General features: G+C 41.4%; 1 protein-coding gene across 7 annotated transcripts in view; it reads right to left on the bottom strand.

Moving 5' to 3' along the window:
• Positions 1-7,590: 7,590 nt before the first annotated feature.
• The window catches only part of sash1a (SAM and SH3 domain containing 1a), a 163,211-nt gene continuing 143,683 nt past the window's right edge, over positions 7,591-27,118 (bottom strand). For 5 of the 7 annotated variants that reach the window (XM_085132872.1, XM_085132873.1, XM_085132876.1 and 2 more), the window contains 12 exons: positions 26,686-26,821; positions 25,434-26,410; positions 22,840-22,914; positions 22,496-22,639; positions 20,771-20,903; positions 19,811-19,980; positions 18,693-18,902; positions 16,152-16,302; positions 15,247-15,375; positions 10,183-11,201; positions 8,660-8,791; positions 7,591-8,247 (listed from right to left, as the gene is read on the bottom strand). In XM_085132872.1, the coding sequence (XP_084988998.1) occupies positions 7,987-8,247; positions 8,660-8,791; positions 10,183-11,201; positions 15,247-15,375; positions 16,152-16,302; positions 18,693-18,902; positions 19,811-19,980; positions 20,771-20,903; positions 22,496-22,639; positions 22,840-22,914; positions 25,434-26,410; positions 26,686-26,821 (3,537 nt within the window). In that variant the 3' untranslated portion in view covers positions 7,591-7,986. The remainder of the gene's footprint in view (positions 8,248-8,659; positions 8,792-10,182; positions 11,202-15,246; positions 15,376-16,151; positions 16,303-18,692; positions 18,903-19,810; positions 19,981-20,770; positions 20,904-22,495; positions 22,640-22,839; positions 22,915-25,433; positions 26,411-26,685; positions 26,822-27,118) is intronic. The other 2 variants (XM_085132875.1, XM_085132878.1) reach the window with 1 other exon arrangement.

The following is a 27,118-nucleotide window of genomic DNA, read 5'->3' on the forward strand; positions in this document are numbered from 1 at the left end:
TATCATGCAGCAGCTTTTTAAAAATAAATAAATAATCGTAGTTCTGTAATTTGTGTTTACAGAAAATTTTGAAAAAAAAGGCTTTAAAAACAGACGGAAAAGTTTATATTCTCTGATAAAACGGTCATTACTCGGAAAAAGCTTAAAATTGTCTTATCACCAAATGAAAAGGAAGCATTTGTCTGATAAATGTTAAAAAGAAGCTACCGAGTAAGTCTATCTGCTCACCCCTCGTGTGTGTGCATGTCGTAACTTTCTCTTTCCCCCTCAGGCCTGTTGTTAGAAGCTTTGCTTTCCACAGCAGAGCCAGAACCCACCATTACACTCCACCTGTACTTAGGAGGCCATTCAAAACAGTAACTACTTCCCTGACAGCTACAATACCCACTGTAGCCACAGGAGCTGTGACAACAATTTGACTCCAAAGGGCAAATGTAATAAAGAGGAATAGAGAAAAAACCGGCGAGTCCACTGAAATGAACAGCATATTGCAAGCTAGACACAAAAATAAGGAATTTAGTCAAAATCTGCCATACAGCACGGAAGTTTATTTCATGGTACTACAGTAAGGAAAGCACTGAGGACATCACAGTACCTCAGGTGTAGTATAATCAGAATTACTGGACATGGCTCCAAAAGTCTTCTCCTTTTAATGTGTTTCAAGTCTCATATGCACCAAGAGGAAGCTCATAGTCTGCAAGGCCACTGCAAATGTTTCAGATGTTGGTAATTTAGATGTGTTTACTTTTAAGCCATCTTAACTTTAAAAGACTACTATAAAGATACTATAAAGATATTACTGACTAACTCTGTGTTGGTCAGTAATATCTTTGGACTGTAGTACTACTGATGTTTCTTTGAGTTTGCGCTTTAACACAGATGCACTGTGCATCTGTGAACCAAGCTGTGACTCCTCAAAGATTTGTGTGAACTATACAGATTAGTAAAGCTTGAAAAATACCAAGAGGAACAGAAAATGAACTTCAATTTTGCATTTTTGTGGGATAAACGGTGCAGACAAATTTAATGATGAATTAAAGTATTGTATTTTCTTCAATGTATCACTGTGTTTTGTAGAATCTTGGGATAATGAGGACACCTCTCAGTCTCGTGGGACTAAATTTGCTAGCGGTTCCTGCTTTTGATGAAGTCCACAATGATCCAGTCACACTTGTTGGCCACTTTATTATGTAAACCTTGCTAATACTGACTTGCACCCCTTGCACGTCCAAAGTTCGAAATACACCTCAGAGATTTTGGTCTATACTGACATGAGGAAATCACACATCTGATTTCCTCATGTCAGTTCTCAGTCATCCAGGTCGTGGTAGTCTAAGGAGCTTGGAAAGAAAGCGACTGGACCTTTTGAAGTTTCTTGAACTTTCAAAAAACTTAAAGAAGACGAGTTGCTTTCTTTCCAAGCTCCTAGAATAGCACAGTTGCAGATATGCCAGCTACACATCCATCATGTGAATCCTCCAATCCACCACATTCCAAAGGTGATCTACTGGATTTAAATCTCGTGACTGTGGAGGCCATTAGAGTGAAGTGAACTCATTCTCATGTTCAAGAAACCAGTTTAAGATGATTTGAGCTTTGTGTAATAGCATGTGTCACTTTCTGACATTGAGTCGGGTAGGCATAAAGGACTATAAGAGATTGTTGAACTGTTGCTGATTAATTTGAGGGTTTCTTTTGCAGCCATCACATATTTTTGATCTTATCCATCTTGAAAGAAATGCTTGTTTAGCTGCGTTTTCACTACGAAGAAAGCTAGATATGAGCCGAGATAAAAGCCATGCAAGTAAAATCGTCTCCCAAATGACGCATGCAGTCATCTGAGGGGGGGTGACACATAACCAAACCGGGGTTTACACTCTGCTCTGTATCCATTTGTGACTCCTCAACATGAATAAGACTGGAGAATCTCAGTGTGCTTTCGCTGTCAACAGCTGCACTGCAACAAAGGCTAGACAGACAGCATGCAGAACAAATTTGCTTTGGATCTTGTTGTCATGAGCTGATGTGTGTATAGTTTTTGAAATGAGGCATTATGAGCCAGACAAAAGACACTGTTTCTAAGCTCCTTGTCTTTACAGAGTTCTGCCAACTGAGCCTTTGGCATTATAGTATCTACATGAGGTTATTCAGATCTGCCAATTCCAAACATGATAACAGATCATCTCTTGCCTCTTTATTAGTTTTCTGTGGCACAAGCAAGTTCTCTAAAAACAAAATGTGCTCTGTACAGTGCAAGTCTTGGGTCTTTGGTTTTTTTTAGGTTAGTGTTTTAATATATATTTAAAACAGATCTCAACAGTCCAGCACACAGGCCCAAAGCCAGTGTATAGCTTACACATAGCTTTCCACTACTTTGCCTTTGTGGGTACAGCTGTATAGTTGCAATCAGCAGGCCACAGTCATTGCAAGAAACAGTTTATTATATTTCAGAATGACAAATAGTTATGAACATTGCTTTTGTTGTTTCAATACACAGGCAAATCTGTATGGACAATCATTAGGTAGATGAAAACCAAATAAAATTATTTGTACACATATTTTACAATACATACTGTTGCTCCTTACTGGCTAAAGCAATATGCATTACGCAGGAAGGTATTGCTATTCATATAATACAGCTAATTACAAGATGACATGAAAAAAAAGCAAAAAATAAGTTATTTAAATATCAATCACATATACAGAATGTGCAACTTCTGCTAAGAATTTCATATATGTAATTAAGAATTTAGTAAACAATAACGTGGCGCACAGCGTGATGTGGAAAAGGCACATACCTTTAACGTTGCATGACGAACTCTGTAATCCTCATCCACACATAAACCCAAAAAAGGAGTTTTAAAAAATATCCGTTTTCGGTGATTCCAAACGCCGTTTACGTGTGGACGAAACAGCTGCGTTTTCAAAATCACCCGTGTACGTGCGGACGCAGCGTAAAAGAGTTAGTAGTTTATTTTCTTACTACCTGCAGATTAGTTGTATTTGCTTAATTGTTTACTAAATGTTTGAGGGGTGAAATAAACCACAATGGAGCAAAATATGGGTGTGTGTGGTTGGAGGATGTGTTTGTGCGTGTGTCCGAGGGGGGGAAGGGGGGGCGAATATTTTTCTTGTAAAACAAAGGGGGGCCCAGCAAAAAAAGTTAGGGAACCACTGGATTAAAGTATTGCATTTTCTTCAATGTATCACTGTGTTTTGTAGAATCTTGGGATAATGAGGACACCTCTCAGTCTCGTGGGACTAAATTTGCTAGCGGTTCCTGCTTTTGATGAAGTCCACAATGATCCAGTCACACTTGTTGGCCACTTTATTATGTAAACCTTGCTAATACTGACTTGCACCCCTTGCACCTCCAAAGTTCGAAACACACCTCAGAGATTTTGGTCTATACTGACATGAGGAAATCACACATCTGATTTCTTCATGTCAGTTCTCAGTCATCCAGGTCGTGGTAGTCTAAGGAGCTTGGAAAGAAAGCGACTGGACCTTTTGAAGTTTCTTGAACTTTCAAAAAACTTAAAGAAGACGAGTTGCTTTCTTTCCAAGCTCCTAGAATAGCACAGTTGCAGATATGCCAGCTACACATCCATCATGTGAATCCTCCAATCCACCACATTCCAAAGGTGATCTACTGGATTTAGATCTCATGACTGTGGAGGCCATTAGAGTGAAGTGAACTCATTCTCATGTTCAAGAAACCAGTTTAAGATGATTTGAGCTTCGTGTAATAGCATGTTACCATGCTGGAAGCAGCCATCAGAAGATGGGTACGCTGTGGTGAGTAATGATACTTATGTCGACTGTGGCTTTTAAAGAATGCTAAAATAGTACCAAAAGGCTCAAAGAGTGCCAAGGAAGTATTCCCTACACCAGGGGTGGGGAACTCCAGGCCTCAAGGGGCTGGTGTCCTACAGGTTTTAGATATCATCCTGGGTCAACACACCTGAATCAAATCATTAGTTTATTACCAGGCCTCTGAAGAACTTCAAGACATGTTGAGGAGGTAATTTAGCCATTTAATCCAGCTGTGTTGGATCAAGGACACATCTAAAACCTGCAGGACACCGGCCCTTGAGGCCTGGAGTTCCCCTACCCTACACCATTACACCAGCAGCAGCAGCCTGAGCTGTTGATACAAGGCATGACGGAGCCATGCTTTTATGTTTACTTTAAATCAAGAATCATCAGATCAGCCAATTTTTGGTGAACTTGTGTGAATTGTGGCCTGGATTTCTTGATCGTAGCTGACAGAAATGACACTCAGTTGGTCTTACACATGTTGTCTGTTCAGAGATGCTCTTCTGCACTTTAACAGTTTCTAGTTATCAGCCCAAAGCAGTCTGGCTATCCTCCTCTGACCTAAACAAGACATTGTTACCCAGAGAACTCTGCTCACTGAATATTTTCTCTTATTAGGACCTATTGATGGTTATGTGAAGAAATCCCAGTAAAGCAGCAATTTCTGAATACTGCACACCTAAATACATTGATATGCTGATGCATAAGTGCATGGTTAGATGTGTACCTAATAAAATGGCCAATGATGTATCATGTATGGTGGATTGTTCTATCAAGAATCCCTCAGGATCTTAGGGAGCTTTCATTATTGGCTGTGGCAAGATGAAGTTATACAGCATCCATTCAAAAGCTAGGAAAGAGAAGTGATTCAGAATAATGGCAAATCAGCTAAAGCTGACAAGGTTCACTGTAAACCTTTCCCCCTGAAATATGTCAGTTTCAATGAGCAGTGGTTCTTTCTGACATTGAGTCGGGTAGGGATAAAGGACTATAAGAGACTGTTGAACTGTTGCTGCTTAATTTGAGGGTTTCTTTTGCAGCCATCACATATTTTTGATCTTATCCATCTTGAAAGAAATGCTTGTTTAGCTGCGTTTTCACTACGAAGAAAGCTAGATATGAGCCGAGATAAAAGCCATGCAAGTAAAATTGTCTCCCAAATGACACATGCAGTCATCTGAGGGGGGGGGGGGGGGGGGGGGGGGGGGGGGGGACGACACATAACCAAACCGGGGTTTACACTTTGCTCTGTATCCATTTGTGACCCCTCAACATGAATAAGACTGGAGAATCTCAGTGTGCTTTCACTGCACTGCAACAAAGGCTAGACAGACAGCATGCAGAACAAATTTGCTTTGGATCTTGTTGTCATGAGCTGATGTGTGTATAGTTTTTGAAATGAGGCATTATGAGCCAGACAAAAGACACTGTTTCTAAGCTCCTTGTCTTTACAGAGTTCTGCCATCTGAGCCTTTGGCATTATAGTATCTACATGAGGTTATTCAGATCTGCCAATTCCAAACATGATAACAGATCATCTCTTGCCTCTTTATTAGTTTTCTGTGGCACAAGCAAGTTCTCTAAAAACAAAATGTGCTCTGTACAGTGCAAGTCTTGGGTCTTTGGTTTTTTTAGGTTATTGTTTTAATATATATTTAAAACAGATCTCAACAGTCCAGCACACAGGCCCAAAGCCAGCGTATAGCTTACACATAGCTTTCCACTACTTTGCCTTTGTGGGTACAGCTGTATAGTTGCAATCAGCAGGCCACAGTCATTGCAAGAAACAGTTTATTATATTTCAGAATGACAAATAGTTATGGACATTGCTTTTGTTGTTTCAATACACAGGCAAATCTGTATGGACAATCATTAGGTAGATGAAAACCAAATAAAATTATTTGTACACATATTTTACAATACATACTGTCGCTCCTTACTGGCTAAAGCAATATGCATTACGCAGGAAGGTATTGCTATTCATATAATACAGCTAATTACAAGATGACATGAAAAAAAAGCAAAAAATAAGTTATTTAAATATCAATTACATATACAGAATGTGCAACTTCTGCTAAGCATTTCATATATGTAATTAAGAATTTAGGTTGCAAAACAAACTGGAAGTGAGTAACTGGAACTCAGTTGAATTAAACTTGGCATTGGGAACTCAATACTACATTAAAATACCAGCATAACCCCTTTGAAACTCTTTACATTACCTGACAAAGGTGTCCATTAATGGACCTGTGAACAAAATGTAGCCAATTTTTGCCTATAAAACAGTTAGATTTACCATCTAAAGTGCATTTACAGTGTCAGTATTTTCAATCTTTACAAAACACTTTATGGGTCTTCTACTAACGACCCCCTCTCCTCACTTAGCCCAGAGCACCACTTTGATTGAGAGGGAAAAAAGGCATCGTGTATCCATCGATCCATCTGCCTGCCAAGTGCCCACTGCAAAACATAGCCTCTAAATTTTGGAGTAACTGTTGTTCAGAATTTCGATTAATGAAATGAAGTAAACCATCAGCTTGATTCTGGCTACAAAAGTTATAACTGTTAGAAACAAAGAGGGAGGGAGAGAAATAATATTTATTTGTTCAGTTTCATTTAGCGTGTGCAAACGAAAGACTAATGAGATTCTGGATAGTTTCAGTTATGTTTTGATCCCAAGATTCACTCCTCCCCCCCTCAGGCCGACCTCGCTCAGCATTTCCCTGAATTTTAAAACTTGTTTTTCTGAACACGGAGGTCAGCTTTTCACCTGATGTGACAGCTTGCATCGACCATTCCTTTTAACTGTTTGACAACTCATACTAGCATTGATTTGAAGAAAAGAAAATACATCCCACACAGCTTATTGTTCTGCTATGATTTAAATTCCTCAACGCTGCAGCCATTGTCGACAGTCCAGTAAATTCGGGACCTGACAGCCCAGACGTCAGCTGTGTCTTCGTGCTTCCCGGTTCCATAACCCCTCTGCAACACGTACAGTCAGTGTGTTTTAATATGGTCCAGAGATGTTCAGCATGCAATGGCCATGCCTGTGGCAAGCCTGTGGTGTTGTGGTATTAGCCTGGCTTCACTGGAATGAACACTTCAATCACTTAGAAACATGTTCTGGGCTCCACATCCATGTATATCAGTGAAATGATCTAGTTGAGAATGCATGTATAATATGTATAGTATAGGATATATGCCACAGTTCAGTCTCAGTCTTTGTAGCTCCTCAATCATAATGGTAAGGCAACTTAAAAGGTCCATTGACACACCAGGGAATGTATTATTTCAGCGAGAGGTGATTGTAAATTCTACAGCAAAACAGAGCTTTCTTTAAGACGTTATATACGAGCAAAGTGCCCATCCTGGATATTGTTGTGAAAGGGTAAAGTATAAAATACAGAACTATAAAATGACAGGGTGGGCTCGAAGTAAGCCCGCAACGATCAAAATGCAAAACACAAATTTTAACACGAGTCATTTTGAAATTAAGATGTGCACTATGCTACAATATATAAGCATGACACAAAATAAGCCACCTCGAAGCCATTGTTTGGTGTGTGTATTTAGTCGATTAACAGTCCAGATATTAAATGTGTCGCGTCATCGTGAAACTATTAGTGGGAAGCAAACATCGAATTATGTTGCTTTGGCTGAGCTACTTCCTTAAATGACCCTCAGATTAAGTTGCCTCTGCCACACGACAGATGAAAATGAAGCACTTATGAAATATGCAGAAAATAGTCTTTCTTGGTTTTCTTTAAAAAAAAAAAAATCCATCCTTAAAAAAAAAAAAACTGTGTGCTATCTTCCTTAAAGGCAGATCCAAGTCTTTATTTTAAGACTTTGGGAGGCGTCTTCAGAATGGAAGTCATCCCACACAGTGAGTCTACAGTCTTTTTTGTCTTTTTTATTTTCTTTTAAAGGCATCTGATATCTTGTCTTGGCTGTTTGGAGGAAATCCTCGATGTCGTAAACATTTGGAAAAAAGACAGCGTGATAAAAGAGAGAGGGAAAAAAAATCAGAGAGCAGGATATGTCTTTAACATGTGCGAGAAGAAACGCTGTAGTGCCGTGGGGGCCAATTTACTCAAGGCCACCTACTGACCACGAGATGGTGCGGATCAGTGAGTTGATACGACTTCGACTCCACCAGCATGATTACGACTGAACCTCTCTGTGTGCGTGGACCGATCGCGCCTCACAGATCAGGCGGCGGACGTGACGTTCGTCCCGCACCCCAGCTTCCCACGCACTGCTCTCGGTTAACAAGGCCACGCGGCTCAGCGTGTCGATCCCTGCTGTTGCCAGAGTTGTGGAGTACATGGGTAGGCCGATGGAGATGAGCCAATCGGAGACTGTGCTGATGTTTCCTAAGGTGGGAGGCTTTCGGCACATCTCCGTCAAACCTCCAGAGGGGATCTGAGTGACACAGTGGTTTAAAAATCATTAGTTTCACAGGATGATGGTGCATAATGTATATGTAGTCAAGGTTTTGTTAATTTTGTAGGCAACTTTGGCCCGAAAGCTCTGTTTCTGAACAACTCATGAGGCTCTATTAACATCTTTAGTGCTTTTACTGTTGTTTCATAACAGTAATTACATAGCCATTCCCTTTATTATTTCCACATTTAGCTGGACCATTAGATAGCCAAACAACCGTAATTTGCACTTCACCCCAACAATGGCTTTTGGTCCTTCGAACTGGCCAATTTTCCAGGCTTCATTGTTACATTTCAGAAAAGCCTCACAACATTTATCTCACACTAAAATGCACAAAATTGCCCAAAAGTGGACTCTATCGAAACACTCAGGATAATTATTGTTCCCTTACAGCCATGCGGTGTTGTTTACGGAGCTCTTTGACTCTGAGCTGGTCTATGGTAGACGCCACGTCTTTGACTGGCTGCTCCAGATCCTCAGAGTAACGCTGTACCAGCGGGTGGGGGATGCCGCATCGGCCGTGCTGAAGGAGGGAAGTTGTGAGAAAGACATTGAATATGGCTAGAAGGAGAGAACAACACTTTGAAACCACTTAAAGCTAGTATCATTAAACACCTTCTAAAATCAATAAGCAAATGCGTTCCAGTTCTTTGAAACGTCTATTCTTTCATTTGACCTTTTAGACAGATATTCATGCAAATCGCCTCCTCCCCATTTCCAACATCAGTGTCATCCAAAAGTGTCCATCTGCTCCATCACCAGGAACATATGAACCTCTGGGTCCTGTCCTATTTCCTACCTTCATTCAAAACTCTACTTTGCTATGCTGCTCCATCAAATCGCAAAAGACTTTCATCTTCTTTTTCCCCCCCCTACAATCTCTACTAGCCATGCCCTAACGCCCTCCTTCACTGAAATCTGTAGATACTGATTCACTCATAATCTAAATCATTCATTAAGTTACCTAACTGACTTCTGACAGCCAGAGTGAAGCCTCAAGGCGCACTGGCACACGTTGCTAGTAAGACAACAATGCGCCTCTCATGTCTCTGCCAGTCCACTTATGACTAACAGGAATCCAGCAGAGCTCTGCTGTGGTCGAGGGCCCCACTTCTCACCTCATCACTTGATGCCTCCGTTTGCATATGTGTTGTTTTCTTGCCAGTGCTGGGGGCTCCAACATGTTCAAGGGGCCCAGCCTGGGGTCTGGCAAGAGCCAGGAGGTTTTATAACCCCGTCTGCCTTCAGTAAGATTCAGCCCATAAACTTAACAGTCTGAACCGCATCATAGTGAGACTCAAGCCACAGTCTTTCCTTCTCAGCTCCAGCATATTTATTATTGCGCACGCACACACACACACACCCTCACCCACCCACACCCTCACTCACAAATAAATGCCTTTAGATATAAAACGGCATGCGCACACAATGAGAAACACACAGACTCTAGACTCTATTAGTGTCTATTTTTAAACCAAGTTCCAAAAGCAAGCTGCTCGTGTTTTTGCCCTAAACACAAAATTATTTGGATCAGAGCTTCAGTAAAATTATGACTGAGTTAAGTTAGGCATGTTACAATGCTGAACCAAAAGACCCTGACGCCAGAAAAGTATGGCCTGGAGGTGGTTTGGGTTTTTATAAATCAAATATTATTCTTGAGCACTGAAAAGGATGTGATTCTTTTAAATAAACCAAATATCCTATCTGTGTGTGTACATCTATTTTTCAGCATAAAAACAGTTACTGAAAGAAACCAGTTTTAAGCTTTTTAATGATTCAATGTTAAACTGTCACCCTTCATTTTAATGGTATCTGAACTGGTTATAAATTCATCTATCACCAGTGAAAGTAAAATGTCATTTGTAATGTAAAATATGAGGTAATTTTTCATGTTTTAGATTATGCTTAACTAACCTTGTCAGAGTAGGGCTCCTCGGTAAGATCAATGCCCTCACTCTGCAGCCGTTGCTCCAGGAGGGTAAAAAGATCAGGACCTATCTTGGCATGGGAAAGTTTCCTCGTAACAGCCATCTTGCCTCCAAGATCCAAGAGCCAGGGAGGCTGCACCGCTGGTGGAGTGCCGGATTCCTCGCCCATGGATGAGGCTGATGAGGTGGCACATGGACTGGCTGGAGTACTTGGGGTCTTGGGAGGCAGAGCAGGGGCACTCAGGCCAGGGCTGCGGATTATAGGGCTGCTGGGCTGAGAGCGATTGAGGGAGTGGGTAGGCGAGGCGGTAGGGGATGGCGAGGAGGGAAGGGAGAGAGGGGGGTGACGAAGGCCATTGGCTAGTCTCTCTCTAGATTTCTTTGCAGGTACAGGGGGAGGGATGGGAGGCTTTTTGGGGTGAGTCCGCATCACCCTCTCCCCACTAGCACTAGAATCAGGAGGACTTGGAGTGGGGCTGGAAAGGGGCTCTGGAGGGTTGGAGGACATTGATGTTGGACAAGAAGAGCGTAGGCGAAGCTGTGAGGGTACTGGCGGCCTATCAGCCCTTCCTTTAGGACTAACCGTTGCAGTCCCATTTTGAGCTGGAGAAACGGCATCTCTACAGGGCTTGATGGGGCTAGTTTTGCCTGATTTGGGTATTTCCTTACTAAGCTTAAGTTCCACACTGAGATCGTTCTTCTGCTCAAAGTTCTGCAGATCTCCCAGAGAGTGGGAGCGCTTCCAGGGTCCGGTGGGCTGCGGGGGACCATCAAGGTCCTCGCAGCTGCGGCTGGCTGGGATTGGAGACCGTCTTTGGGCTTTTCGCAGCCCGAGCAGGTTGAAGCCCTTAAGGGAGGGCTTGATGAAGAAACTTTTTGGAAACTTTGTGCGCTGATTTTTGCTATTCTGCTGAAGAGCCTCTGTAGAAAGAGTCATGGGCAGTGTTGGGTAATCTGGAGACTGGTGTCCTGCTGAAAAATGACTGGTTGCTTTCCTGCTTTTACCTGGAAAATAAAAAAAATTCTCTCTTAGCTTTGAACTCTAGATAGTTTCCAAGGTTTCTCCCTCTTTACAGTGAATAAGTTTCTCACTCACATGGAAAGACTAATATAAATACTCTATTCATGTAAATACCGTGCATGACTCAGCACGAGTGTTCTTTACTGTCTTGGCTGCCTTTCCTCCCAACTGTTTTACATTTTTATGTCTGTAAAAATTCAGCAGCTTGCACACTGCAGGACTCCAATTTGTCCATTTATTGCACCACTGACATTTGCTGTCCTCTGTGATGACTTACTGCAAAAATGAAGAAAAATTTATTAGAGGAAAAAAATGAATTAACACCAATACTCACTTTCCTGTGGGTCTGAATATGTTCCAGAGTAAAACGAAATAAATAAATAAAACTGATATAAACATCATATCCTTACAACATTAGCCAGTCAAAAGCAGACAGGGCTTCTAAAGATGTTCAGATAAGTGTTCTGATTCATGAACTTTTGTTGGCACTATAGAAATAACCCCAAAGAAAGCTGCCTGAACGGGGAACTTCAAAAGCCTTGGAACAAAAGTATGAAGTAACTTACCATATATCCTTTGGTTTACAGAGCAAAATGGATGAATGAAATGGATGAGAGCCATATAGTGCAACTCAAAGATTTAAAACAGTGGAATGACAGGAAGGAGTTCAATAGATGAAATCCCAAGAAATGCTTCAACAGTTCTCGTGTGTATCAGAAACGTTTGTTAACTGACTACGAAGGTTAAAAAGGATGGTAAGCTATACTTTTAAATACATAATTGCATAATTATGCATATACCGTTGCATCACTCTTAATTACAATCTCTACATTTAATCACTTCTTTAGTCAGGATACTATACTTTGCTGTGACAGCGGCACACAGGTGGGAAACAGGTAAATGGCTGAACTCTGTTCTGTGACTAATTTAGCATCTTTCAGATTATAAATGAAATATAAGCTGAAAATGTGTTTGGGCATTCAGTCCTTTTTTGGGGAAAATACCTTAATGGACTGCATTGATGCCCCCAAAAAGTTTTGTTTAATAAAAAAAAATACAGTTAAAAAAGTTCTGAGTGCAAGGGCCCTGACTCATGATACACATACACACACAAATTATATATTATAAATAATATTTTTAGCCAGCATTAATTAATGCATTAAAGGAGTTTTTTAATAACCGAGTTATTTAATGATTGGAGGAAGATCTGCTGCATCTATACAGAGGAATCAGAATGTTAAAGAAGAGCAGACATTCAGGGCTCTACAGTGACGTTTTCCCCAAAATTCCCCATTACAAAAATTCATGCTGCCCTTTGCCAATACTCTAGATTAATAAATATTCAGAAATACTCATTAATATACAATAGCATATTAATGAATCTATTCTTTACGTTGGAAACATCCTTTAAAAGCAATAGAAGCCTTTCCCATTCCCTCTAATAGTAACTACTACCAAGTTTATATTGATATAAAAAGTCATAAAATACCAGATAACATGCCGGATACTATTATTTACTCCTAAAAAGTATTCATTCACATTTTTCTCAAAATTTACCAGATTCATACTTAATTGTTTTAATTAAGGTACTTTGCAAAAGTCTTGAGCCGCCACTTTTATTTTTATATTTTGTCCTGAAGGAGCCAGACATTCTTATAACTTTTAAAAATTGTCTTGAGCAATAGCTTTCCAGATTTTGGGGCATATTTTTTCTTTGGACATTGACTGCTTTTTCAATACCGGTTCAAAACCAGGTTCAGATTTTTTGAGTTTAGTGAGTCAGCCGAGCACAAAAAGGCACCCGACTCAAAGCATGAACTAGTGTTGTGTCTACACATAACTGACAACTGAGAAAGAACCAATTTTAAATGGGCCTGTGTAAATGTTTTGCAGATTCAACAGGAACTTCAAAAAAATGTCAAAGATAAAAGTTTGATAGGCAGGAAATCAAACTTATCTCAGCATTGAATGCAGTGTGTCCTTAAAAATAAGGAAACTGGACAAGTGGAGGACACAAGTGGTAGGCCCAAAAGAATATGTACAGCAGATGAATAGCATCTGAAACTCATGTCCTTAAGATGTCCAGCAAAGACCTGACACAGGAACTAAGAGATGCATCGGGGATCTTGTCAAAAATGATGGAACTATGAATGGTTAATAGTACTGTCAGATTTAGGCAACAGCTTCATTTTTCAGCATTTCAGTGATTGCAAACACACCCAATGAAACGCTATCAATCATGGATTGGCATCCCCAGAGCCAAGACCTTAACATTACTGAAGCAGTAATGGGATCATCTTAACAAGACTGGAACAAAAGGCAGCGAACATCCAAAGAAGAGCTTTTAATGTCCTTCAAGAAGGCTGGAGAACTATTGAAGACTGATAATAATGACAGGAACAGCTTGTCTAAGAGAGTTCAGGCTGTGTTCAAGAATAAAAGCAGCCATATCAAATTCACTTTAAAGCTTTTTAGAATTATATAAGGCAAAAACTGTATTTCCACATATGTTTGCACATATTTCTATAAATCACAGCATCCATTTCCTGGCAAAATATTTAAAACAAAAAACAAGCGTGTGGCTCAAAACTTTAGCACAGTATTGCATGTTGCATGAGAAAATGTGAAAATCTAGTATCAGGTCTAAGTCTTAAATTAATAATAATAATTGCATTAGATTACACAATACTAATAATACAAAATGACTACTTTTTTCCTTACTGATTTGTACAGAGAGAACAGCTGTGGAGCCCTGAAAGTACAAGAAGAAATGCAGAGTGTTTACTAATTGTTAAGGAGCTAGTTTGTGAACAGCGTTTAGAGGCATGAAAGGAAAAAACAGACAAAAAAGGCGAAACAGAAATCAAACAAGCAGCACCAGAGTCCTTTTTTAATCAGAGAAGTGGTTTTATTCCACAGCTTAAATCTCTACTCTTGCAGACTGCAAGAGTAGAAATTTAAGCTTTGCTTTGCTCTTCAGCCTTAACAACATATATGTACATAAAAGGGAAACCAGTAGTTACACTGGGGCCATACAGATACAGAAAAAAAGCAGTAATCGGTGAGTGTTTGAGCTGTTAAAATGATCCTACGTGTGGAGGAAGAATACAGTCTTTTGCAGGGACCAGTCTCAACAAGTACACAATCGATTGGAAAAATAAGACCCCAAACCTCTAAGAAAAACAACAAAACTGCACTTTAGTTTGAAAATGTTTTCATCCGCATCATTTTAGGCACATACTGTATATGACTGTGCAATATGGTCGGTATAAACAGAACAAATAAAACAATGATAAGGTGATGATAAGGTGAGCTGCCAGCTGTGATCTGACATCTGACCGTTAAATTTGTCTAAATTTCAATCGGCTGAGAGAATCAGCACTGCAAGAAAGCTCAAGCGTGCACTGGCAAACTACTCTGCAAGTTTATATCTGGATTAGAAACACTCAACAGAAATATTCTCTGAGCTCACAATCGTCTTCCTCGTATCCACCTACAGGCCTTGCGCCCACAGGTGAGACAGTTGGGAAGCAGAGTCCATGAGTGGGCAGTGATTTTGTTCTCTTCAGAACGGTTTTGTGCATTGGGGAGCGCGTCCCCCTCTGTGTTCCCAGTATTGTGGGGTGGACTAGGCTTAGCGGTCTGGGGCTTGGCTCCTTCTCAGTTACAACTGGACTTTGGCACTGATGATAAAGAATGCCTATAAGATGAAAAGAGTGGTGAAGAAAGTAGAGTGCAAGCACAGTAAAAGTGTCTGAAGTGAATAAGGGCTTTGTAAAGATTGGGGGAAGGTAAGGCAGATGGAAAGATGAGCTTTTAGGAAGATGCTAATTCAAAGGAGTGACATGGTCAGGGTGTTAAGATGCAGTGCAATACAAGTGATGGAGAGAGGTGAAGGTCCAGACAGGAAATGGGCAAAGGAGTCACTGTGGTACTAGGACTAGGATAGAACAAGAATAGGCCTTAGTTAGCCTAATACCCAGTGGGCTTTGGGTAATGGTGGCATAAACTAAGTAAAGCAAGCGTTACCATTCTCCAGGTTCTCATTGCTCTCGTAGCACCCAGAATCCCGTGGGGAGTCTCCCACTATGCTCCGACCCTCCAGCAGCAGCTTTTCCTGGGAACCTGACATTCCACTGCGCTCTGGATCGCTGCTACCTGCTCACAGAAAGTCACAGAAAGGCAAATGATTTCCTTGTACTTTAAAGTATTATTTCCTCATAATACATACAGTGGTCCCTCGCTATAACGCGGTTCACCTTTCACTGTTTTGATTTTGAATGCCCCCCCCTTTTTTTTTTTAACAGCGCATTGTGTTCTGTGTCCTGATTGGCTGTAGACCATTGTCAATCTCGTGCCGTGTCTCCTGTACAGTACAGAATGCGTTCAGCTTGTCAACTTTACATAAGTCTTCGATCGCTAGCAGTGTGACTCTGAAGTGATGTAGCGTATGTTGTATGTAAGTTTTCTCCCCAACAAACACAACAATGTCGACGAAATGTTTTGGTTTCATTCTATAATACTGGACTTATTTTTCTACGAAGGTTTGAACTTTCAGAGTGTTTAAGCAAGAGAGAAAAATGTGAAAATGTTCACGTCTGTCTGAGAAAACTGTATAAAGTGTGTAGTGAGGGGTTTTACAGCCTTAAAACATCTATTTCACCTATCGCGGGATATTTTTAGAACGTAACTCCCGCGATAAACGAGGGACCACTTTTCAGTCACTTCCTTCAGATTTCCCTTTCCCTGTTTGGCTCCTGTAATCTGCTGCTGCATGAATCTAAATTTATATTTCAGTTTGTCAGGTTTCCTTCACTGTTATCCTAAAAACTCTGGCACACAACAATATTTTGAGGTTACATGAAGATGTCATTGTATAAAAAACCACAATTTAAAACATAAACTCATGGAAACAGTCTAAACGGTCTACTTACTGTCATACTCCTGCAGCAGCTCCACTGCAGTGAGCAGTACAGCTCTGTGCTGAGGATCGCTGATGTTCAGTTCATCCAAGTCCTCTTCTTCCAGCAACTTGAACGTGTCCAGGTCCTCGTAGCCATTGAACAAGAAAGTGGGCATGTAATCCTATTCAAGAGAAAGCAACAAGCTAAGCTCGAGGCGGTTTAAAGACCAAATAAAATAAATGCAGCAGACTAAAGAAAAATACACTGATCCGAGTCACACGACCAGGAGCAGAAGCATAAAATTCACCAGGTTAAAAAAACAAAAACAAAAAAAGAAGAACTTCTGTACAACAGATACTTTTCATCTGCTCATAATTTCCTGTCTCCATTTTTAAACTGCGGGGCAACATCTGAATTGCTATTTTGATATTTTTGGTGCCATGTAATCACATTACGCCACAGCTAATTCTGTTATGGCTGCTAATCTGTTGACACATTTTAATGTAGCGCAACATTTGCAATGGTGACAGATATATGAAACCAAAAAAAAACAACCCCAAACAGTTGTAGCAGTAGTATTAGCGAGCTAGCATCACCATCTTGGAGAACATGGCCACAGCTGGCTGTGACCAAAATGGCAAGCAAGATTTTGAAAAGGAAACCAACACATGTGGGAACAAGTGAAGGTTCAAAGAGTTTCATCAAAATACTTCTCAACCACAGATGTCAATGTATTACCCACCAACACAAACACACACTAAAGCAAGTCACTCAAACCACTGTGTTATCTGAAGTGACACAATGAAAGTTTTTTTGATTTTATTTTGGGATACACCCCGTGTGAGCGCAAAGTCCACTGACAGCAACACAGCGACCGCTTCCACTTTGAATATCGCTCGGTTCCACGCCTGTGCGACCCACACGTTTTTGTTGGAAAAATATTGAGACCGTGTGTCATGAGCAAGACCATCAATTACAGCGCTGGAGTCCAGGGCAGAGAACTAGGTTGGTCTGTCCCGTTTCTGCTGGATGATGCGGGACTAAACAAAGGACCACCAACTAACACAAACACAGGCAGTTGGCTCCTCTCATTCACCAATTTTTTCGTGTTTTTGTGCCAGCTGAAATATGTAAACACACTCCACATCCGAAGACTATTTGGCAGAGTCCACTGGTGGAAAACAACAGGGGTGAGGAGATTTACACTTCAGTTACAGAGAGGCCCTGTTGAAATCTGATTTTCCAGTGTAACCAAATGTTGGCCTAGAAGTTCCAAAAACACAAAGTAATACTACTACTTTGGCCTGTGACAGCTCAATTTTAGAATATTTAGTGCTTAGATAGCTTATCCTGCTGGGATGGATACTGCAACGGAGGAAAACCTGAGAAAGGCTGGAACTATAAAAGATTACTGAGGCATTCCCTACAGTTGATTTACATTCTAGTATAAAACTGTCTGCCACTGAGGTAGCCAAAAATGATCTGAAGATAATGGATTATTTTGTCTTTTTTCCTTATTCACTAACCAACTTTCACTTTTTAGGTTTCTAGCTACTGGGCTCAAGATGACATGGCAGGCTAAAAGGAGAGATCGAGAAAAATGTTGAGCTTGAAGTTATTTCTCACGTTTTCTTTGCCACTTAAACCACCTGAAAAAATGAATGCACTGTGGTTGTATATCATGTATAACAGTGGTCCCCAGCCTTTTTTGCGCCACGGACCGGTTTATGCCCGACAATATTTTCATGGACCGGCCTTTAAGGTGTCGCGGATAAATGCAACAAAATAAAACTAGTACCGAAAGAAGAAGAAAATTTATTCATAACACACGTGAAAAGACCAAGGAAAACCGAGTAAACGATAAAAACGATAACAAAATAACGCTGAAAACCGATAAAAACCCTGAAGACTATACATTTCACACCTGAGCCTCAACTCTCGTGGCCCGGTACCAAACGACTCACGGACTGGTACCGGTCCGAGGCCCGGGGGTTGGGGACCGCTGATGTATAACATCCTTTCCCCACTGCACAAATCTGGGAGGGCATGAGCAATCTGATGCACTTATAAGAGCCAGATTCACAGCTTAGTAGCATTAATCTTTAATCTGCGGCTTGGCCACCAAATTGGAATGGGATGAAAGAGACAACACACAAAACTTCTCTATTTGGGGAAGTGAGGCCTGCTGGCTGCCCGGGTGGGAGGAAATGATATCACGCTCACAGTGATGTGTAGGTTTTGATGAAAGATGCGAACTATTTGTCGGGGTGTGGCTGTCACAGTGTGGGTGTTAATGTTTATGCGTCAGTGGCAAATCAAACATCCAAAGCTGTGCAGCCTGTAATTAGACATACTATATTTATCTCCGCTTGTCTGCAAATGTGCTTGAGATATTTGCCTAACACAATATTTTCATTTGCATCAAAGCATTTGTTTGCTTTTACCGAAGTGCCTGATGGGTGGGCTTATTATCCAGTTAAGACAGCCGACTGATTGCAACCAGCGAATGTAGCTTTTTACATTAAAGCCACTTCACTTTCAATACATGGCAAAATCTGGCTGGTAATGTACCTTGAGATCGATACGATCCAGCAGCTCTTCCACTGAAGTGGGTTTGGGTGGCCGGCCCTTCCTCCTCCTCCGAACTGGCCTTTTGGGCTTCTCCTCTTCTTCACTCAGCACATCCACATAGATGAACTTGAAGGTGCCAACTTTGTTGTTCAGCAGGCCCATCCACGTTCCCATTGGAGGCTTGCTGATGATGTCAATCACATCCCCACGCTGGAGAAAAGATAAGTTAGCTGAGCATGACGTTTTAAATTTGACCCTGAGGTTTCAAACCGCTTTGGCTGATAGAGGATTCAATGTCTCTGTGAGGGCAAGGAATATGCTGAAAGCCTATTATTACATCTGTAAATAGATTATAGTAGAAAAACTTTCAGAGTTACAAGGCAGCATACAGTATTGTGCAAAAGTCTTGAGCCATCCATCCATTGTGTGTTTTGTTTGTGCTCATTCTCACGCTGAAAATAGAGCAGATGCTTTTCTGATGGTAAGTTAGAATAGGGCTGCAGTTTTCCACATGCATAATTCCATTAGTTGAGACAAGATGCCAAGCACCGCCGGCTAAAATGCAGTCGCAAATCATCGCACCTTACAGATGTGCAGTGCCAGATCTTTGCTGGATTCTTTCGTATTTCTTAAAGAAACAACTTTCAGATACTGTTCATCTGCGCTAGATATTTTATTTAGTTCTGCCATTTCTTGTGTCCTCCGCTTGAGGAATTTCCTCCAATTTTTTTTAGGGGAACACTGCACACCATGCCGGGTTATGCCAAGATAATAACGCTTTGAGAATCAGCTTGTTTGGGTAAAAATATTATTTTGTTATTATTACTGAGAGTCCGCTACAGAAATGGGAACATCTTATGCGTTATTGTGACAGGCTGTTAGACTGGTTCATGCCTTGAGTTAGGAGCATTTTTATACTCAGGTGATCCATAAGTCAGTGTTAAGTTGTAAAACAACCAACAATAACTAGACTAACACTGGACTCAAAAGGAGTGAAAAAAACTATTGCTCAAGACCACTGTAAAAAATGAAAAGAAAATCTGGCTCCACAGTAGAAAAACAGAGATATGAAGGGTGGCTCAAAACTTTTGCACACTACCGTCAGTGTCCAATAATACCTTCAGTTTGAGGGAGTCCGTATCGTAGGGGCTAGGAGTGAAGTCTGTATGGACTCTGGCACGGCCACAGAATGGTCCTCTATAAGGAGGCTCCTCGTCATCGCCGTCCTCCGACTTCACGCTTTCTCTGTTACTGGTTGATGAGTCGGTGGTGCTCACCGTCTGACCACCTGAGCATAGAGAGGCAAAATAGCTAAAAGCTACAAAATAGTTGCCTATAAATCCATTACTAAACTTCTTGAAATAAAAGTGCCGGCCTTCCATTACACTCTACATCAATAACCATGACAATAGGTAACAGGTAGCTTTACTTTTTTACAGTGATTGAAACTTTAAAACTGGGTTTTCATCACTTGTATAACAAACTATTGGGAAAAACAGCACATTCCCTCTGATTCTGAGTGAAGTGTGTTGAAATCATGTCGACGTGTGGGAATATGAGAGCTAAGACTTCCTGTCTAATCATTACCATATGCTGGCCTGTGTGTCTGCTCTGTGGCTCACTGAAACTTGGCCAAGTCTTCATTTCAGCCACAGCTTGAAGTGATGCAGTGTATTTTTTTTTTTCACAAAAAAACACAAGGTTGAAGACTCCAAATAATGTAATTAAATGAAATAGCTAAAGAGATTAAAATAAAAAAAAAATTGAAAACTCCAAGGCCATAACACAAGGATCAGGTGGTAGATCTGGGTATAATCATGCCACAAAAATAATAACTGAAGCAGAGAAGAACGAGCCAGCAGCAAATGCTATAAGCACCATCTAGTGTTGTGGCTGCCTCAAAACAACTATTTGTTTTGTTTAAATCTATGCAAATGCATAAATTGTCCTTATTATTTGTTGATTTGAAAGAACCTAAATACAGTTTTTATTCAGAATCTGGTAGGAAAAATATGAAAGCAGCTGTTTGCACAGTCAAACCCTTGTCTGAATAAAGGTTCTTTTAAAAGAAGTCTTACTCATTGAACTCTGTCCGCTGAGTGAACTGCGCAGGCTTTCCACAGAGCCTCCGGCCTTAAGCTTCGGTTTCTCGAGAGAGTCGGTGTCAGGCAGAGGGGATTGTGGAGAACCAGGGGCTGCATCTGGACTGGACTAAAAGACAAATGGAAAGGAGAGATCCAGATGTGTAACGAAGAAAGAGAAAGGCACAAATGATTTTGCATTCAAGAGACGAAAGCATGTGATAAACAGCAGGTGGACGTATAACAACAAAAAAAAAAAAAAAGAGGAAATTACGTAAGGGAGACAATCATAGCTTGGTTAAAATGCAGGTGAGGGTATGACAGGGGATGTCAGCATTTTTTGTTTAAGCCATTAATCAATTTTTTTACCAGCTAGCAGGATTAGGGGTTAAACATTTGCGTGCGTGAGGAAAAAAACAAAAACAGTATGAACCCATTAATTTATTCACACCATAATCAAATCATTAAACATAATGAGAATAGCAAATGAGGAACACATTAGTAACAACTAGATGAAAAACCTTTGATTATTGGTCTTCTGAGCAAAGCTTTGAATGTCTAAAAACAATAAAAACATGACATCTTTTTATTGACAGTCGGTCAAATGTTTAGTGCTGTTTCTTTTTGAAAGAAAACAGATTAGAAAGATGTAAATATTAACCGCTCGTTCTTAGCTTTAGTCATTTATGATTTTTAAGAGCACGTGTACGAAGACCCATTTTCAGCTGGCATCACTCCCATGCTCCCAAGTGTCACACTGTGTTACTTGATAAAGTTTATTATGTTCTTCCTTTACCTTAGTGCAGGTCAAACATCAGGCTTTATGAGTTTGATTAAAATGTCTTTGAAAATCAAACGGATTTCTAAATGAAGGTAAACGTCTTGATGTATGCTCAATCATCCAGGTAAGTAAATCTCCAAAAGTTGATTCTGTTCATCTGGACGTAGCGTTTTGTGGGAGACGCTACATCCAGATGAACAGAATCAACTTTCGGAGAAATGAAGGTAAACTTTGGAGCAGTGTTATATATATTTATATATAGTGACAGGTCAACATTTGCTGTTCGTGTCTCATAAATCCACTAGGTGGCACTGTGGTTTATCAAATAGCTGACAAACTGTGACATAGCAATTCATCTTTCTTCACTCCTCCTCAACCAGCATCTCTATGACTCATGTGAGGATATCTGGGTCACGTTGACCACCATGGCAAGCAGATGGCCGACTGCATGTTAATGACACATCCTATGAGGTGACATCAAATTGTGGAGCTGGACAGGCCGCTGGTAAAGTGAGTAGATGCCCAGAAAAATTAGGTCAGTGCAAAGGAGATGATCCTTTTAGACTCGCATACTTTAACTCTCCATCTCCTAAGTGCTGGCCTGGGGGAGGTTTGCATCACTCCCTGAGCTCAACTTGAAGCAAACACCCCACCCAAGACACTTAGTCCAGGAGGGGAACAGCAGAGAGAGAAATCCAAATGTGAATGTGACGTAGTGCTCTCTGTTTATCTTGTAACCAACATAAATACTCCCAACCCAGCCACAGCTGATGGACAGAATATGCAGCTTACTCTGCAAACATCCTTTAGATGTGTACACGATAGGACTCTTTTTTAAAAGCCTTATTTTAAATACTAGGAAAAATAAGGCCAAGATAGGGACAAATGAAGCATTCAAAAGCTGCATCCACATCTGCATCCATGTTATATTTATGTCAAACCTGCTCAGAAGGAGAGCTGCTGTACTTCTTCGACATGCGCTTCCTCATCGTCTCTTTCACTGACTTGACTTTCTTGCCCAGTGAAATCCGAGACGTAGTGGGGGATTTGACCACTTCTCTGTATATTGCCTCCTGCTCTTTACTCTGTGATCACAAGATAGAAAAGCGAGAGCAGAAAAAGACGGAAAGACAGATGAGAGGAGACGGGAATGAGACGTTACAGATTGCACAGGGTATGACAAGGACCAAGAGAGATCCCAAAAACAAAAGGGAAATCAGCGCGATTAAGCATAGCAGGAGAGTTTAGCTCGTGCTCTTCTGTTTTACAAGATGTTACCACTTACATTGGCCTCGTTGCCTGCGTTGACCACATGGAGGGAACGGTTGGACAGGTCAAAGCCTCCAAAGCTGCATGTTCTCTGAGGGAGAGCCAAAACACAATCAAATGAGTCACACTCACCAGGCCACGTTACAGAACTTCCCCTTCCACACCCAACGAGTCAACTCACAGTGATTCATGCTCGGCACAACACGGCAGCAGTTTGTTTAATGCGCATGGATGTATGGTTCGCATATATGCGAGGGCATGATGTCATATGGGACTGCAGACAGCCAACAGACATGATGTAACAAACTTTTATATAAGCTCCTCTTTAAAATTGCGAGTTATTGCTTGGTCCCAGTCAAATGAGCTGTTATATTGTCGGCTCCGAAAGGTCCCTGATATGCTCGGACAACATTAAGTTTTTCTTGATGTGGCTAAGCTACTTTTACATGTGGATATATACATTCCTTGCATCTCAACCCAATGCAGTTGGCAATAGTTAGCAAACATGCACAACATATAGAGCCAACAATATATTAGTCTCGCCAGAAACATTTTCAGAAAGAGCCAACTGTTTCTGCTGAGAGGACAGAGAAATGTGGATTTTTTTTCCCTCAAGATCAAAAACTAAATAAAGGCAGACACAACAGAGAACTTTGACACGTAAAGAAAAAATAAATTCTTTCATTCGAATTGCTAAGTTAAACTCTAAACACAAAGATGGAGACACGGACATGCACACAAAGCATCTGCCAACAACGCTCACAGTTCAAGTGGGGCACGTGATGGCATTTCCCTTTTGCTTTCTGAGCAATTACAAAACTGCTCAGCTCAACCCTGAACAAGTGGGTGAGCAGTGCACATTAAGAAAATGGCCACAGCTTTCCAGGAAACATAACCTGTTGCAAAGATGCTCATAAATAAGCCTGAATGTGATGGTGGTGTTCAATGGAATGGACATGCACCCAGATAAAAAAAAAAAAAAAAAGATGTTTCTCGGAGATAATTACAGAGAAAGAGAAGAAAAAGAAAAATCACATCTGCAATAGAGGCACGGGCCAAAAAAGAAGACGAAAAGCAAAAACAGAAATAAGTGGATTCAAAGTTTTTGGATGAGAACGACCTCCAGTGACGTCACTAGAACACGATAGGCTTCAGGTACCCTCAAAGCTGCAGGATAGCGCTACTACGTCGTTACCTCTATGTGTCACTATTTCTGCTGGTATACACAGATTATTGAGACACATCACTACAAGCAACGTGACTTTAAATTGTCCACCATTTTCGACATGTGACAGGGTTATGGTGACAATGCAGAGTCAAGGCAATAAGGCCCGAGTCACACAAGCCTAGAGACCAGTCCACAACCATCTGGTAACCATCGGTCGTCAGGGAAAAATTAGTATTCCCCATCTGGTTGGCAACAACCTTTTTTTGGTCACTAGCTGATTTCCGCCTGTAGGTTGCACGGCAGTGAAACTGTGACACAAACTGGAAACCAAAGACCGATTGCCTTCATATTAACCATTGCATCTTCTGAAACAAGCTGACTGCAGCACAAAGGCAGAACTTTTACTTTTCTGGTTTTCGTGGTAAGTTTTACTGCTGCTTTGGTTAGCAGTTTGCAAGTGTTTGCAAACAAGGTGGCATTTCTTATGTAAACTGCAGGCAACTGCGAACAATGCAGCACCCTTTTTGCGAGCAATTTCAGCTTAGTGACACTGTGGAACTCTGCAACCACTCTCCAACCAGTTGGGGAATAACTGGTGGTGTATCATGTCCAATATGGTGGACAACTTTCGATCAACGTGCAAATAACCTCATAACTTCACATGACAAACCTCTATAGGGAAGGTTTGCCAAAAAGAACTAAAATATTTAAAATTCCACCAGACTACTTTCATTTGGGTTAAAGTCAAAAAAGTCATTACTGGCTTTTTACAATCACTGTATGATGATTAAGGTTTTCTGACCTTTCCATCATTTTGTTGCTATTCACAGCCTTATAAATGTGCAAGACAATAAGTATGGCGACTATTATGTCACTGAAGTTCACCTAACGAGTCAACCCATTCTATGAATGTTATGTGCTGCAGTTATTATGAGGATGAGCAGCTCCGAGCTTGTACAACATCCCCTGCACCCACAGGGATCAGTGCGACTACTGATCTGTAAGTGCATGTGTTCTTCAGGGATCTGACATTTATAAAAGGCACTTATAAAACCTCTGCTGTAACTTAACCTCCCAAGTATGGCACTGCGCTTTCCATAATCATTTCATATTCAGCTAAAATAAAAAGGCTTGAAGGCAAAGGCATTTGCTTAAAGGTCACTGAAGATGGCATTCTTATAAGGGCAGTTAGGTCTGTCACTGATATGCCAGCTTTTGATGTTTTCAAGATAAAAGAACTTGTGCAATACCTGCATGTTTCCACACACACTATATTAAATGGGTACGTTTAATATAGGGTATGTAACAGCTGACCTGTTATCTTATTTGTGTATGTTTGTGCGACATTCACCTATAAACCTCTGGGCTATTCTGCAACTTTGAAGCACACTGAGTCCTTCTCACACGAGGCGGCCGATTTAAACCTGTAGACCTAAACTCACAGACTTCTGCTGGATGCGCAAGAGCACACGCTTGGTGCAGCGGTCCACGCTGGCCGCCCACTTCCTGTCCGCCTCACGGTCCTCCTCCAATAGACAGCGCCGCTCAGCGCGGCTGAGTGTAACCGGGCGGACCAGCTGTGCCCAGTTGAGGTGACCGTACAGGCTCCGCTCTACCACATAGGTGATGTTGAGCTCACTGACTGCTGTTCGCCCACGCAGCCTGCGAGAGGGGAACACCCAGCCCCCTCCCCCACTTCCAAAAACCTTTGATTTGGATACATCACAGCGGACAGGGGAGGATGGGGTGACTGACAGTGGAGAAATGGGGGACTTAGCATTGCGCGAGCGCTGGTACAGGAGGTGCTTGGTGGAGTATGCATAGTTGGGATCAGGTTTCCGGTGCGTCCAGCTGCCGTGGTGCCGGCTGGCAGGTTGATGTTTGGGACTGCCTTGCGGACCGTCATCCAGGGAGATCAGAAGGCGGGACTGGGAATGGGGTTTGGGGCGAGGTTTAGTCAGGCCATAGAAAGCATACAGGGCCTCGTTGCTACTTACCCCATGGGAGATGGAGTTCAGGGCCTTCCTCATCTCGCCATCAGTTGTGGAGCGTGACAGCTTTCCATCATCGTCCAATCCACAGCCATCGAGCTCTGAGAAGGAGGAGCCACTACCTGTCACACCAGGAATAGAGCCTCCCAGGGCACTGGAGCCCGCTGGGGTCCTCCTGGGGGGCCGGATAAGACCGTGGGTACTAGAAGACTTGTTGAACGTTTTCACCAGCTTGTGTCCAGACCAGGTGTCCAAACTGCTGGAGGAAGGGGAGGTCGTCAGGCCATCTGTGTCTCCATCCAGAGAAAGCTGGTCATGGGTGAGTGAGGGCAGAGACGCCTCCTGGTGTAAAGGGAGCTTCTTTAGAACCCCAGTGTACAGAGCGGTGTTGTCCTCACAGGTGGGAGGTGTCTCCAGATTCAGAAAATCTAAAGAAACACAAACAGTCAGTTAGAAAGTTTGTTACTCAGGAGGATTAGACAGGAAAGTCTGCCTGAGTTAGCTACCCATCAAAAAAATTTACATTCTTAAAATCTGAGAATCGGAAAACCCCAAAAACATTAAAACGCCTACAGCAGTTATTCATTGAAATTAATGTAAATCCAATTACATTAACATTATTTAGCTGGTTGGAGTGTGTAATAAGTCATAAAGATAATCAAGTTATCAAATGAATATATTGCTGCCAGACAGAATCACAAACCTTCGGAGGCATGTTTCTTGCCCTCCTCCACCTTGATGAGTTTTTTCCTGACCCGGCGTGTCGAGTTAACCAATTTGTGAAGCCTTTTGAATTTCACAGAGTCCTCTGATTGCTCATCATCTGACTGTTCACGAGACTGGTGGAGAGAGAGTGAGAGAGGGCTGATATTACAAAGAAGAAGACGAGAAAAGGTAGCTAGGGTAATAAAAAGCAAAAAATAAATAAAGAAATAAATAAATACATAAAGAAAAACACTGAAAATTTCTTTCCAGTTCAGCATAACAATTCATAGTTGCAGTTGTAACAGAAACAGGTGGTTTAAAATGATTAGGCAGATAAGGTAAAACACTTGGATGAATATGCTTTGAGATTTTAAGAGACCTTTTACAACGCGACAGATTGTGGAGCTCTGTTTAGGATGGCGGCAAAGTTA

The sequence above is a fragment of the Neolamprologus multifasciatus genome, chromosome 15, assembly GCF_963576455.1.
Source record: "Neolamprologus multifasciatus chromosome 15, fNeoMul1.2, whole genome shotgun sequence".
Lineage (NCBI taxonomy): Eukaryota > Metazoa > Chordata > Actinopteri > Cichliformes > Cichlidae > Neolamprologus > Neolamprologus multifasciatus.